The 13422-nt window shown below is 39.1% G+C and overlaps 1 protein-coding gene across 2 annotated transcripts in view; it reads left to right on the forward strand.

Annotated features, from left to right (window-relative positions):
- Positions 1-298: 298 nt before the first annotated feature.
- ZDHHC21 (zDHHC palmitoyltransferase 21) overlaps positions 299-13422 on the forward strand; it is a 54343-nt gene continuing 41219 nt past the window's right edge. Inside the window, exons 1-6 of one of the 2 annotated variants that reach the window (XM_072656251.1) lie at positions 299-512; positions 3744-3843; positions 5274-5406; positions 7497-7572; positions 9374-9568; positions 12379-12477. In XM_072656251.1, the coding sequence (XP_072512352.1) occupies positions 9415-9568; positions 12379-12477 (253 nt within the window). In that variant the 5' untranslated portion in view covers positions 299-512; positions 3744-3843; positions 5274-5406; positions 7497-7572; positions 9374-9414. Of the gene's footprint in view, positions 513-3743; positions 3844-5273; positions 5407-7496; positions 7573-9373; positions 9569-12378; positions 12478-13422 lie in introns of those variants that run through there. The other variant, XM_072656261.1, reaches the window with a different exon arrangement.

Genomic DNA, 13422 nt, shown 5'->3' on the forward strand with positions numbered 1-13422 from the left:
CCAGCACTGGAGCGGCTCCCAAGGTCGCCCGCCAATCCCTCGGGCTCTGTACACCGTAGGCGCCTAATACATGCTTGCTGGAGGGAATCACCCGAAGCCCAAGTTACTGCTTGGGGATGTAAATGGGACGCGCGCGGACAGCCACCTGCGAGGTCGGCGGCACAGCGGGGGGTCCGGGGGGGTTCCGCGGGCGCCTCCCCTCTAATTGCGTTTCCTCCCGGCTCAGGACTCTTGGCCCTCGGCGGACGCCGTCCCAGGCTCCGGCTCGGAGCTCCGACGGTTACGGCGGCGGCGGCTCGGCCGTCCTGCCCCCCCACACCGACTGCCAGCGGCCGCGGCGGCCCCCCACCTGCCGGCCCGGGGCAAGGCCTCGCGGAAGCGGAAGAGGGGTGTGGACGCGGCCAGGGCGGCGGCGGCTGCGGTGCAGACGGAGGAGGACGCCTGCGGGGAGCGGCGGGGTCCGCGGGGTGCGGAGGAGGCGGCCCGGGCCGAGCGGAGCGGAGCGGAGCCCGGTGAGTGCGAGCGGGCCGGGCGGACCGGGCCGGGGCGGGGGCGGGGGCGGGAGCGGCGGGGGGCACCGGGCCCCCCAGGCCTCCATCCGCCGGCCCCTCTTATTCTTTCTCTGTAGTAGCCTCCGAATGAGCGTTTGCTGCGCCCCCTTCTCCTTCCGCGCCCTCCTGGTGCCCCCCGCCCGCCCGCCTCCTCCTCGGTCCTTCTCATTTTGAGCCTTGTCTCTCTATCTCCTTCCGTGCCCGGCTTCACGCCGGCCCTTCGTCCTCCATCCTGCCTTCCTTGTGCCCCTGGAACCTTCGCCGGAGAAAAGGGGCCGGTTTTCCATGTCTTTGGAGATTTCCCGTAGTCTTACTGAAAATTTCTTTTTTTTTACTGTTTTTAAATTTTTAAAAAATTCATTTATTGTCTTAATTAAAATTTCAAAGGTTGAGTGGCTTGCTGTAGCTGCCTCACTGTCAGGGCACCGTGGTCTGGGGTGGATAAAGGGGGAGGCTCTGGGACAGCGCCCAGAGCCTCAGTTTACCTATTTATATAATGAGTGTGTGTGTATATATGTATATTATATATGTGTGTGCGTGTATGCATGCATGTATGTATATATGTACATATACATACATACACATATATACACACACATTTATATACACATGTAGTTATACTTGCCCATCCCTGGGTCATGAGGACAATGTTTTGTAAAGGGCAAAGCCATATAAAATTGTCAGCTATTACTATTGTTAGTGACATAAAACTGCTCAAAGAAAAATGTTTTTATAGATATCGTCTGGAAAGAAGATTTCCTAAAACTGATAAAGATAAGACCTGATGGAACAGAGGAGGTATTAGGCTTTAGTTTGAATTTAGCCTCAAGAGTGGACGTGTGACCTTGGACAAGTCCCTTAGCCCTTGGAGCTTTTTTTTATGATATGGTCTAACTTATTCTGCGTCTTTGCTAGACCAGAGAATGAAGCGGTGAAAGCCTTTTGAGGTGTGGGCTATTTATTTTCTCCTTGGACTTCTCTAAAGTAATGCAGGCAGTCAGTAGTAAAGCGGAACAGTTGAGTTGCCCTGCCTCCCCTCTGCCTCTGGTGCCCTTGCCTTGGACTGACCCTTTAGTACAGATCACAGCTGGAGGTTTTTGCTCTTTCAGCCTTGTTTCAAAGTTTCAGTTTTCTGGTCAGTTTCCATTTCTGCTACTTGACACACGTTTCCTGGTCAGTTTCCATTTCTGCTACTTGACACGCAACACACTCGCAGTTTCTTTTTTTGGTACTGGTGTTGTTGAGTTTCGGCTGTGTGCTTGGGCGAAGGAAACGCTTCTCACAGGTAGTAGTCTGCAGGTTACAGTGATGAAGGTGATTTTGAACAAAGGTTCCAGGCTTTAGACTCACTATGTGAAACAGGCAGCATTTCCCTTAAAAGTTCAGATTTGTGGTTTCTCATGAGGCTCATAGATGGAGAATTGAAAGGGAAGAAACTGTGAATGTGAAGTGATTCATAGGTGTCCGGGGTAAGATCAGGATCTAGGTCCCTTGGATCCAGAGCCAGACCTCTTTTCACTACAGCGAGCTGTTTGTAGACAGGACCAGTCAAACAGCAAGCATCTATTAAATGCTTACTTAGTAACAAGCGATGTGATAAACCCTGGGAATACAAAAAAGCAAAAAAAACAAAACAAAAAACAAACCAACAAAAAAACCCCCCAAAACCAAAAAGGCAAAGCAGCCCCTGCCCTCAGAGAGCTTCCATTCTAATGAAAGAGATGGTTTCAAAATAACTAATCTTCAAGGGGGAGGGCAGGCAATGGGGAAGATGGGGAAAAGCCTTTTGTAGAAGATGGTCTTTGATGTGAGACTTGAAGGGACAGGGAAACCAGGAGGCAGAATTGCACACAGGAGAGCAGGCCTCCACTCTAACCTCCTGCATCTATCTCCCAGGGTAACAGGAGATGCCTGAGGCCCTGTCTGAGAAGTACTCTAATGAAGGATGGAGCCTTTATTGTGTCTCTGGGTAAATGTGAACCATTGTGTTACCCTGACTTATAGGCTATGCTCAGGAGTCGTTTTGAACCTTTTATAGCGTTAAATTGACATGGATTTATTTAAAATTTTTATTTAAAGAACCATTATTAGGTCTTTGTTTTAAAATCACAATTTTTAGATTGTAATTATACAATTCTATCATTTTTTGTGTAATCTTTTAACATTTAACATTCAAATGGATAGAATTCTGAAACTTTAATAGGAAATGGGGACTAGGACATATTTAAAAATAGCACATAATAATAATTACTGATGTTATATAAATGTTTAAAAGTTGAAAAGCACTTTATATGCATCCTGCTGTATGTACTGATATGTAGCATGTTGACTTGCTCTGTAAAGTAATAAGCTTCTTGGTAGCAAGGACTTTTCTTGTTGACTGCGGCTGTGTCTGATCACTGTAACTGACAGATGGTAAGTGCTTCATATGTTCGTCGTTGACCATCTCATTTTATGCTCACAGCAGAGCTCCGAGATAGGGATTATAGGTGTTGTGTTCATGTTCTCATAGGACTAGTAAGTGGCAGAGAACCAGGATTCAAACCCAGGCCTCTAACTCCAAACCCATCACTTTTTCTCTTGTGTCTCTCCCTTCCAGTGACAAATGAGAGTCAGACTGCCTGTGGTGCCTGTTGTTGAGATCTCTTTAATTTATCAAAAAGCAGTGGAAACATTTTGAGGATGTGGTTTAAAATTGGCGTTGCTAATACTCCAAAAAATTATTTGTTTGCAAAACTTTTCATTCTCCTCACATTCTTAATAATGTAATAAAAATGCATCTCTTAGTTCACCATCACTGTGAAATGACAGGATCTCAGAGCGGGGAGGGAGCATGCAGAAGAACTAGGACGTTGTTCCGGTGCTGGGGTTAATAATACTTCTGTGACTTTGGCTAGTCGCTCACCCACCCTGAACCTCCGCTGCTTCTGTGAATGGCAGTAATGATTCTGTCATTCTTTGTTTTACAGAACAGTCGTGAGTTCTGTGAACTCTGAAGTGTTCTTTAAATGGAAACTATTTTCATTATTATTACCTTCATACTGTTGTCTCTAAACTGTCTTAAACTCTGCCAAGTGATGCCGATCGAAATAAGGAACATTCCGACCTCGCTTTAGCCTCTACAAAGTTATTTGCATACATTTGCTTATTTGTCAGAGTGGATTATGGATTCTACTATCCCTTTGTTCATAGATGAAGATTCTGAAGCTAAAGAAGTTAAGTGACTGTGGCAGGGTCACACAGCTAGTGAGTGCCTGAGGGAGGCTCACACATCCTGCTGACTTGTGCTCAGGTAAGATTCCCAGAACTCATTGCAATGACTCAGTATTCAGAATGTTGTGGATTGAAATGAAGAAGAAACTGATGTAACTTTGGTAGTGTGTTATGGAGCTTTCCTTTAGAGTTCATATAGGAGGTAGGTCAGTGTAAGCTTTCTTCCCCCGAACACAAATCTTTGTAACAGATATTTTAGGTTCTGGTTGGGCATAACAGGTGGTGAACCAAAGTATTTTTTAATAATGCATTGATAAGCTGGCTCTGAAAAGAAGGGAAATTAACCTTTTTTTCAAAAAAAATATGTAAATATAATTTTTGGACTGTCTATAATCATTTGCTTAGCTTTTGACCCTTGAAAGGAGAGATCCTTTTTTAGCAATCAGTGAGTAGACTAGATAAAACTAGATAAAAAGTTATAGGTAAATGGACAATAGGTTTTCCTTGGTCAGATAAGCACAGAAATCTCTGCCAGAGTTGTTTTTATTTTGAGTCTTCAAGCAACAAGAAACATCATCTTAGGGAACACTTGATCATCTTATGTCACAGTGTTCAGAATGTTATGAATATGCAAAAAGAACAGCATAGATCAAGTAATCCATTAAAAAGCATTTATCAAGGTAACTGTGTGCCAAGGGCTGTCCTAGGCACTGATGATGCAAATCTGAGAGGAGAGAGCCCCTGCTTGTAGGGAGCTTATATTCTCCTGGGGACACGTGTGTGCACACATGCACATGTATGCACACAGCATGTTCACAGAGAAATGTAAATTACATATGGAATGAATACACAGTGATTTGGAGGTTGGTATGTGGGGACTTGGGGATCTGGTGGGAAGTCAGGAAAGGCCTCTATAGTAGTTGACACTTGAAGCTGAACTTGTTGTGAAGAGGATGAGCTAATTATGTCAATGCAAAGGTTGCCTTGGGAGAGGATAGTGAAAATTATGAGTCATGGATTAGAAATGAGAGCATCAAAGGCTTTTAAGTCTATAGGGAACCCTCATGCCTATATGACATGACTTTCTTTGAGAAGAGAGTTGTGGATATGACAAATGCCAACAAAACAACGAAATTAACCTTATCTTAACAGGCAGGAAATAATCTGATTGCTGATGGCAGAGTAACTTTTCCAAATCAGTTTTATGTGAATGGTCAAATTATTGACCTGTTAAAGAAAAGCTCAAAGTAAGTATCAATTAAAAAAAAAGAAAAGATATAGCTTATAATTGAGGTAACTCAAATTCAACAAAAATTAAGGTCTCATCAGCACATAATTTCAAGAATTTCAGGGGGCATGAGGAGACTTTTTGGTAAAACTACAGAACTGAAGCATGAGTTCTTGTTCATCATGAGGTGAAAATCCGTACACCCAGTATTTTAATTGAACTTTTAATGACTACTTCATTCATTCTTGTGAGATGTGATTTTTTCATTAAAACATTAATAGGCTTTCATGGAGAACTGTTACTGATGATGGATCCATTTGGTCAGATGTAGTATTAAAGAATGAAGAAAGAAAACATTCCTGATCAGTACTACAAAAATTACAAGTAATTTCCCGCTCAGAAAATTTGCTGTTGGTAAGTTTTTGCAAGTCAGATATTTATATTTTTCATTTGATTATTTTTATACTCTTTCTTCCTCAGTCATCTTTGATTAGCGTTTGTTAAGATGAAGACTGAAGAAACGAGTGAGTGGAAAGACACATAGACTGATGCAATGGAAGTAAGCAGGAAACTGGGAAAACAATATAGGATATCCTAAAAGTCTCAGTGCAGTTGCAGGCTTTAATAACTTAAGAAATATGTTACAAACTTAGAAAAAAATATCATTTGAAAACTTATTTTAATTTTTTTAGCTTTTTAAAATTTTGAATAATACATTTTAAATTTAAATTTAACAAGACCAGGATCCCTGTTATTTTTGCATTGTATGTGAGATAGTTTCTGAATAACACTTTCTTAGAATGGTAGAGGAAGTTCTCTTGTTTGGCCATCTAAGCGAGCAGATTGTTCTCCTTTAGACTTTTTCTCATTGGGTCATTTTGCATTTGTAGTTTATATATCCAAACCTTTTTCTGTGGATGTTTTGAAGGCTAGGATACAGCCAGGTGGCACAGTGGCTAGAGCACTGGGCTTGCAGTTGGCGAGATTCATCTTCTTGAGTTTAAATACAAACTGAGACACTTACCAGTTGTGTTAGCCTGGGCAAGTCACTTAATGCGACCTCATCTTTAAATGAGCTGAAGAAGGAAACGGCAAACCACTCCATTATCTTTGCCAGGAAACCCCTAAACGAGCTCTTGAAGAGTGACCAATAGTAGCTGGTTATATTTTTACCAAGTTCAAAAATTCACTAATGTATAGCATAAGATAGTGGTTACGTTGAATTTTAATAAGAAACATCAGTCTTTTAAATAACTCACACTTACAGTATTATTTTGAGAAACTTGTAGCATTTATACGTCTGGGATTATCAAGGCTTAAAATCTGCACTAAGAATTTTGGGATACCCCATGTTGTTTCCCCAGTTCCCAGCTTACTTTACATCACATCATATGCCTTTCCATTCACCTCTTGTCGTCTTTTTGTCTGAAGTGCCATTTTGATTTTCTCATTTAACACATCAGAAATGAGGTGCTATGGTCCCGATGTTGTAGTTCACTGTCGTGGATGATAAAAACAAATAATTACAGAAGTGTTGGACCTTTCTGTGCTGTTTTCAGTGGATGTTTGTTGACTTTGTGCTAGTTTTATCTAAGAATTCACTTGAGATGATGTGAGTTTTGGGGGTCTCTTAACAGGCCTTCTCAACACTCACTTTTACCTGTGTTGCTTTCCATAGCTCTATGAGGTGGTGTTACGTATAATCTCATGCTGACCCTTCCAAGGTGTCCCCTAAATGAGTTGATGTTCCAGAATAGTTGCCCACAGGTGCCAGGTCTCTCTTCTTGGCAAGTATTTGCAGGCTCAGTTATATTCTGAGTTCTTTTGGCCTCCTCATTATTGTGATTGCTTTGCATTCATTAAGTGTTTTCAGGAAAGATGATTGACATTGATCAATATCTTTACCTTTTTTTCCATTTCCCATTGTTTAACATTTGACTCGGTTATTTTAAAAATGTTGGAATTGTCCATATTGTTTTCTCATAATTATCCCTTCTTCTAATTAGATGTCTGTTTTTTGACTTGAGGAGAATTTGTTATTGTGAAATGTGATTCTCTAAAAAATCAAAAGGAAGAGATTTAGTCATTAAGAAGAGGTCAAATGATTTATAAATATTTACTCCAGTTTATAAGAGCTGAACTGTAATTTACATGTGTATGGAGTGACTCATCCTATTGAAGTACAGTAGCCTGATAGCAATCGTAAGAAATGTTGAAATGCCAGTTGTGTGTCTACTAGTTAAATAAAAGTTTGGGTTATGAGCTCACCACTTAATTCACAAATTAGTGCGTTGGAATCATAAGAGCTAATGCAAGTATTTTATGAATGCCACTTCTGCTTCGCTTGCTTAAGCTGAGCTTCCAGCATTGCACTAGGTTCTAGTTGCTGCCTAGGATGTGTCATAGCTTCTGTTTAGGCACTGGCCACGCCTAGGAGACGTTAACTGAGTGCAGAGACCTTCCAAGTTTACCTGTTACATGTTTGTTCCTTTAATCTAATTTAGAGCTGGTAGAGGACACTTGCTTCTTCTTATACACCTAAATTAGAAGGACTATGCTGTGCTTCCTTCAGCTAACCAGGTAATTTTTCTGCATGCCATTTTGTTCCTTCCTTTTCTTTCTTATCAGGTTTTGGTCAGAAATAGCTTTTAAAACCTTTCTTGTTTCCATGCTATGTCAGGCAAATAAAAACCTACCTGGGTTTGCTGTTCAGGTTTGTGGGGCTTCTGCTCATGTGGGAATTCAGTTCAGTCCATTTCAACAAAGGGGAGAGTCAGAATGGATGAATTCCATTGAGAAGGCTAAATTTTTTTTTTATTATTTTGCTTTCCTGTTATTTTGCTGATTGGAATGTATTCATGTTCCTGATGATAGTAAAATGTAAGAACAGGAAATTAAATTATTTAGTCCTATTTAGTTGTTAGGAATACTCTTTGATGTTTAAATGTAGAGAGAAGTCAAATGCTAAAAAAAAAAAGCATAATTGAAACTGCTGAAAGAACTTTCTGCAGCCTGATTTTAACATAACATGATTAAGAATATTTAAAAGATTATATTCTTAAAAAATGTTCTTACAGCTCTTTGGGATTGAGGTTATCTGTAGCTTCTCTAGATTTAATGATGGTGCAGAGCAGTTTGTAGCATGCTTCATCCTCCAGAGCTGTCCTAATTTTAATCAGACCAACATATATTTTAAGTCTTTCTGATATAAGGATAGTGAAATTCATGTTTGTTTTATGAAGGATTGGGTACTATTGTTATTTTTAGAAGGCATATAAATATGATGCTCCTCTTTGTCTCCAGTATTCTACTAAGAGTTGTTGAAATTTGATCATTTTGGAAGACTTTCTTTCTAATCATTTGTAATTTTTGGCTTCATCATTATTTATGTGTTTATAGGGGAGAACATTTTTATGAGAGAAGCACTTGCAGTACCTCTTCATCTAGAATAGTTGCTAACTTTGGAATTCATTGACACAGGCCTGCAAACATTATACAGCTTTTTTGATAATATATGTGAGTGTGTCAGCAAGAAATGTAACAGAAATTGTAGAATTCCACCAAACCCCTTCTCTATTAATGTTGTAATTCCCATTAAAACTCTTGAACTTATTAATTTGTATGCCAAGAATTTAATTTCACAAGTTATGTCTATGCAGTGTTTTAAAATAGTTAATTTGGTACCATGCTTCCACTAGAAACATCTAATTGCCAGGTCAACCAAGTGGTGCTCTAGTGGCATAGTAATAAAGTTAAATGAAAAAATAATCCAGAAATATGGGAATATTCCAGTATTGATTTTTTTTTAACTTAACTCCTTTTCTTTGGCATTCTGAGAGTGACATTTCACTAATAAATTATTTTTGATTTTTACTTCCACGAATCTAAATGTATCTGGTAATAATTTCTCTTGACTTGAAAGGTAAAGTTTTAGTCACCTCCCTTAAAATATTTTAATGATTACACATTTGAAGTAAATATAATTTTATACTTATCAAATGAATCAGCATGGTCTAAAAGGTAGAGAATTGACCTCAGAGTCAGGGAGATGTGAGTTGTACTAACTGAGTGACCTTGGGCAAATAATTTCTTTCCTTTCCTGAGACTAACACAATAAATGCAGAGCAGTTCCTGATCCACATTGATAGTGGGAAATTTAACCCTATGCTGGTGAAATCATAACTCTTGCTTATCAAATAAAAAGTAGTTTCGTGTTTCCTTCCTACTTAGTGGCAAAATTTGGATATGTCGACTCTATTTATATTTCATTTTTAAAAGAGATTAAATAATAAGTACAGAAAGCTCTTGAATATTATTTCCAGTTGAGCAGAAATACTATTCTACTTTTTCCGCAAATAATGTTTTCTTTTTTCTCTTTTAGGATCACCTTTCCTTGTTGACTAGTAGTCATAAAATTATACAATGGGTCTACGGATTCACTTTGTTGTTGACCCACATGGTTGGTGCTGCATGGGTTTGATTGTCTTTGTCTGGTTATACAATATTGTCATAATTCCCAAAATTGTCCTCTTTCCTCACTATGAAGAAGGACATATCCCAGGCATATTAATAATATGTAAGTCTACATGTCTTTATTTTTTTTTTTAAATATAACAACCTTTTTCTCCCTGTAAATATTTTTGGATAATAATGCCTTTGTGATTGCCCTACTTGTAATACCAGAATAGTTTAGTAAAGCATTGAGAAAACATTCAGAAAAAATGGACTGCTAAGATTTGTAGCACAGTGTAGTAGACAGGGGCCTGGACTAAGTCAGGAAAACTGACTTCACGTGTCGCCTTGGACAGGTCATTTAATCTCTCCAGGTCTCATTTTCCCCATTTGTAAAGCAAAGGGAAGTAGACTCAGGGACCCCTTAGCTCCCTACCATCTCTCAATCTATGATCCTATGAAAATACCTTAGCAGATTTTTAAAAAGATCTTTCTTTAAATGACGATGTCAGCGTTGGGGACGAGTCTTAGGAATGGGATGGGGAAACATCACTAGGAAGAAGAACTGACTGGCCTGCCATTCCCCATGCTGATATCAGGCACAAGTTCATTTCTTTAAATAGGCCGCACTTTCTTCCTCTTTAAAAATGTGATCTCTAAGGTCCCTTTCAGTTCTGTGCTATCACTGTAATAACACTGAGGCAGGCTTGGACTTTGGAATAGCCTGTGCAAGTATGGCAGTCCACTACAGAAGCTTTGTTCATGACAAAGGAGTAAACAGATCCCTGTCTTTGAATTATGGACTATTTTAAAAGAAACGCTGTTTTTATTGTTTTGTAATCGTACGCATAAATAGCACATTTAGTTCCTGGATTGGCTCATTGTGAAGCAGGGATTCAAAACAAGTCTTTTCCCTTTGATAGCATTTTGCTAGTATGTAAAATATATCTAAAATTTCTTAGGCAGAACTTAACTCAGGTGAAATTAGGAGTATATGATGTTTTTCGCAGTGGCTTCTATCTCTTGGAGAAGAAATGCCATGTGAGTGAAACCTAGATAGATAGATAATTCCTACAAATTCTTCCAGTCAGTAAATCATGCTGCAGTCTACCACTGTTCAGTGGAGGTTTGTGGTTCGTGTTCTTTGTCTTTTATATATTTGAATTCTGTAATGGTCATTTTCTTATTTTCCTTTAACATTTTTTTTGTGTTGGAGACAGATTGATGACAGAGTAAATAGATCACTAGACCTGGAGTTAGGAAAACCTGAGTTTGTATCCTGCTATAGACAGTTACTAGCAGTGCGACCCTGCGGAAGTCACTAAAGCTCTCTGGGCCTCCCCTCCATCACGTAAAAAAGAGGGAGCTGGACTCATTTGGCCTCAAGTCCCTTCCATCTCAAAATCTATAAGCTTTCTTTCTTTTTGCTTTCTTGCATCATGTTGGACTCTGTTGTCTTCTAGTTTCAGAAGAAACTCTTTAGTCCTATGTGACTGGCTGATTCACCTACTTAGATTATTATTTGTAGATAGGAGAAATGAATATAAACCTGCCTGATTGTGACTTTTAATTCTGTTTGGACAAAGAATAGATTTGCAGAAGCTACAAAGAGTAATTGACAACAGAAAGATCTGTCTACCCCATGAAAAATGGAGTAATACTAAATCTGACCTATAACCACAGCATGTTTCTGTCACCAGAGAAGAAGCTGAGGAAAATATTCCTAACCTTTTAAATTTTTTAGCAGCTGGAATAATCTGGTTGGCACTGATGTTATTGGAAAGATTTTTCTCACACATCTGTTTGCTACTGTTTTAATAATGCTTTCTGTTGAGATATTTGGTTATGTGGTTTTGTGAAACTTTGTTCTTATGTGGTAATAGATTCTCTGATACTGTAGTTTTACATTTCATTGTCAGTTATAGCCTCCTAGGTCTTATTTGGACAATCTACAGATTCTGAATTTCTCTACATTTATGTAGAATCATGTAGAATATTGTCATTTGAGGGGCTTGTAGAGGTCATTTAGGACAGCCCCCTTCATTTTACAGGACAGGAAGCTCAGGCCAAGAGACATGAAGATACTTGCTCAGTTCACTGATCTCATAAAATTAATATGTGATGACAAGGTACTGGACTCAATGTCAGATGACCAGGATTTCCATATCCATAGTATGTACTTGTTTTAAGTTTGTGTTATAATGGTACTAGTATCCAGATTCTTGTTTCTTCCCCCAAACCCTTATTGATAAGATTATAAATCTCAATGAACTTCTTCTCAGCTGTGGATTTGGGTCATCTTATACATGGTGGTAGTCAAGGAACGTCTGAGGAGGGAGAACTTAACCTGGGATTGGATGATCAGAAAAGGGTTCATGGAGAAGGCAGTACTGGAGAACAGTACAGTTCTTGTAGCATAGGTGGGGAATTTATAGGCATATTAAAAGGAAGGAAGCATCCCAGGCTGGTGGAAGTGTGTCAGTAAAGTCACAGTAAGTAGGCCAGTTTGTCTGGAGCAGTTAGGTTATGTTGATGTCAGATTGCAGAAGACCTCTGAAATCAATATGAGGATAATGGGGGTTGCATACTAGGTAATGGGAAACCATTGAGAAAGTTGGAGCAAGGACTTGAAGTGCTTAGAGTCCTATATGCTGGATTGGACCAAGGGAAGGTCCTAGAAATAGGAATATTCACATTAGGCTACATGGTTATAGTTCAGGTATGAGATGATAAGAAATCTGTTTAAGACTGGACAACTTCAGTTAGCCCTGTAATACATACTGTCAGTATGAATTGGTCACCAAATTGATATGTATTCTTGGAAATAATTATTCCGTTTTTTTATAATGTATACTGAAGTACATATTTTACAATGTAAATGTAGTTAATGATAAAGTGCCTTAAAGGGTAAGTGCTTGTCTCTCTTTTTTTCAGTCTTCTATGGTATTGCCATGTTTTGTTTGGTGGCCTTAGTGAGAGCCTCAATAACTGATCCAGGAAGACTCCCTGAAAATCCCAAGATTCCACATGGAGGTATTCTCGTCTTCAGAAATATTGTACTGAATTCCTAGCTGATTGGTGTTTTATATGATGCCTTTAGTTTTTATTTAGTATTTGATATTTAATTTATTTTTATTTAAAAAGCTATCGATGCCTTTTATGTCATTACGGCACAGTCATTTCAACCCTTTCTGTCTCCTCCCTCAGGGTCAAATCTTCCTCTGACAAAGAAAAACAGTTAAGCAAAAACTTTGATCTGGGCCAGTGACTCCATCTGACAGTGTATACAGTATTGTGTAATACTTTAACCCGGTAGTCCTCTTTTTTAGCCATGGGAGGAGGCACATTTCATTATCTCTTCTCTTCAGCCATCCTCGGTTTTCTGGTTACTCAGTTATTTCGTTTACTTTGCTGTCAGTGCTGGTACTGACCTCACTTTGGCTTATCCAACTCTGCAACAGTGCACAATAGCTTGCTTTTTTTCTCTGAATTATTCATGTTTATAATTTTTTGCTCTATATTTATGTATGCTCTATTTTTTTCAGCTATCCTCCAGTAGATGAATAGCAACTTTATTTCTGGTTCTTTTCTACTGCAAGAATATTTTGGTGTATATCAGACCCTTGTTTCTGTCTTTCCCCTCCTTGTAATTTTTCCCAGTTTGTGGAATCGATGTGTCAAAGGGTATAAGTAGTTAGATGACATTTTTTACATAATTTCAAACTTACATTCAGAATGGTTTAGATAACTGCATGACTCCATCAAGGTGTCTGTCTTCACATTTTGCAATGTTGCCTGTTGCCGTCTTTACCAGTTTGTGTGATGTGAGATGAATCCTCCAAGTTGTTTTAGTTTCTGTTTCTCCTACTAATAGAGGTTTGGAGAATCTTGTCATGTGGTCATGTAGAGTTGCACTCCTTTATAAAATTATTCATTTACTTTGATTGCTGGTCTACTAGAATGACTCTTGGGGTCACA

Source organism: Notamacropus eugenii, chromosome 1, assembly GCF_028372415.1.
Source record: "Notamacropus eugenii isolate mMacEug1 chromosome 1, mMacEug1.pri_v2, whole genome shotgun sequence".
Lineage (NCBI taxonomy): Eukaryota > Metazoa > Chordata > Mammalia > Diprotodontia > Macropodidae > Notamacropus > Notamacropus eugenii.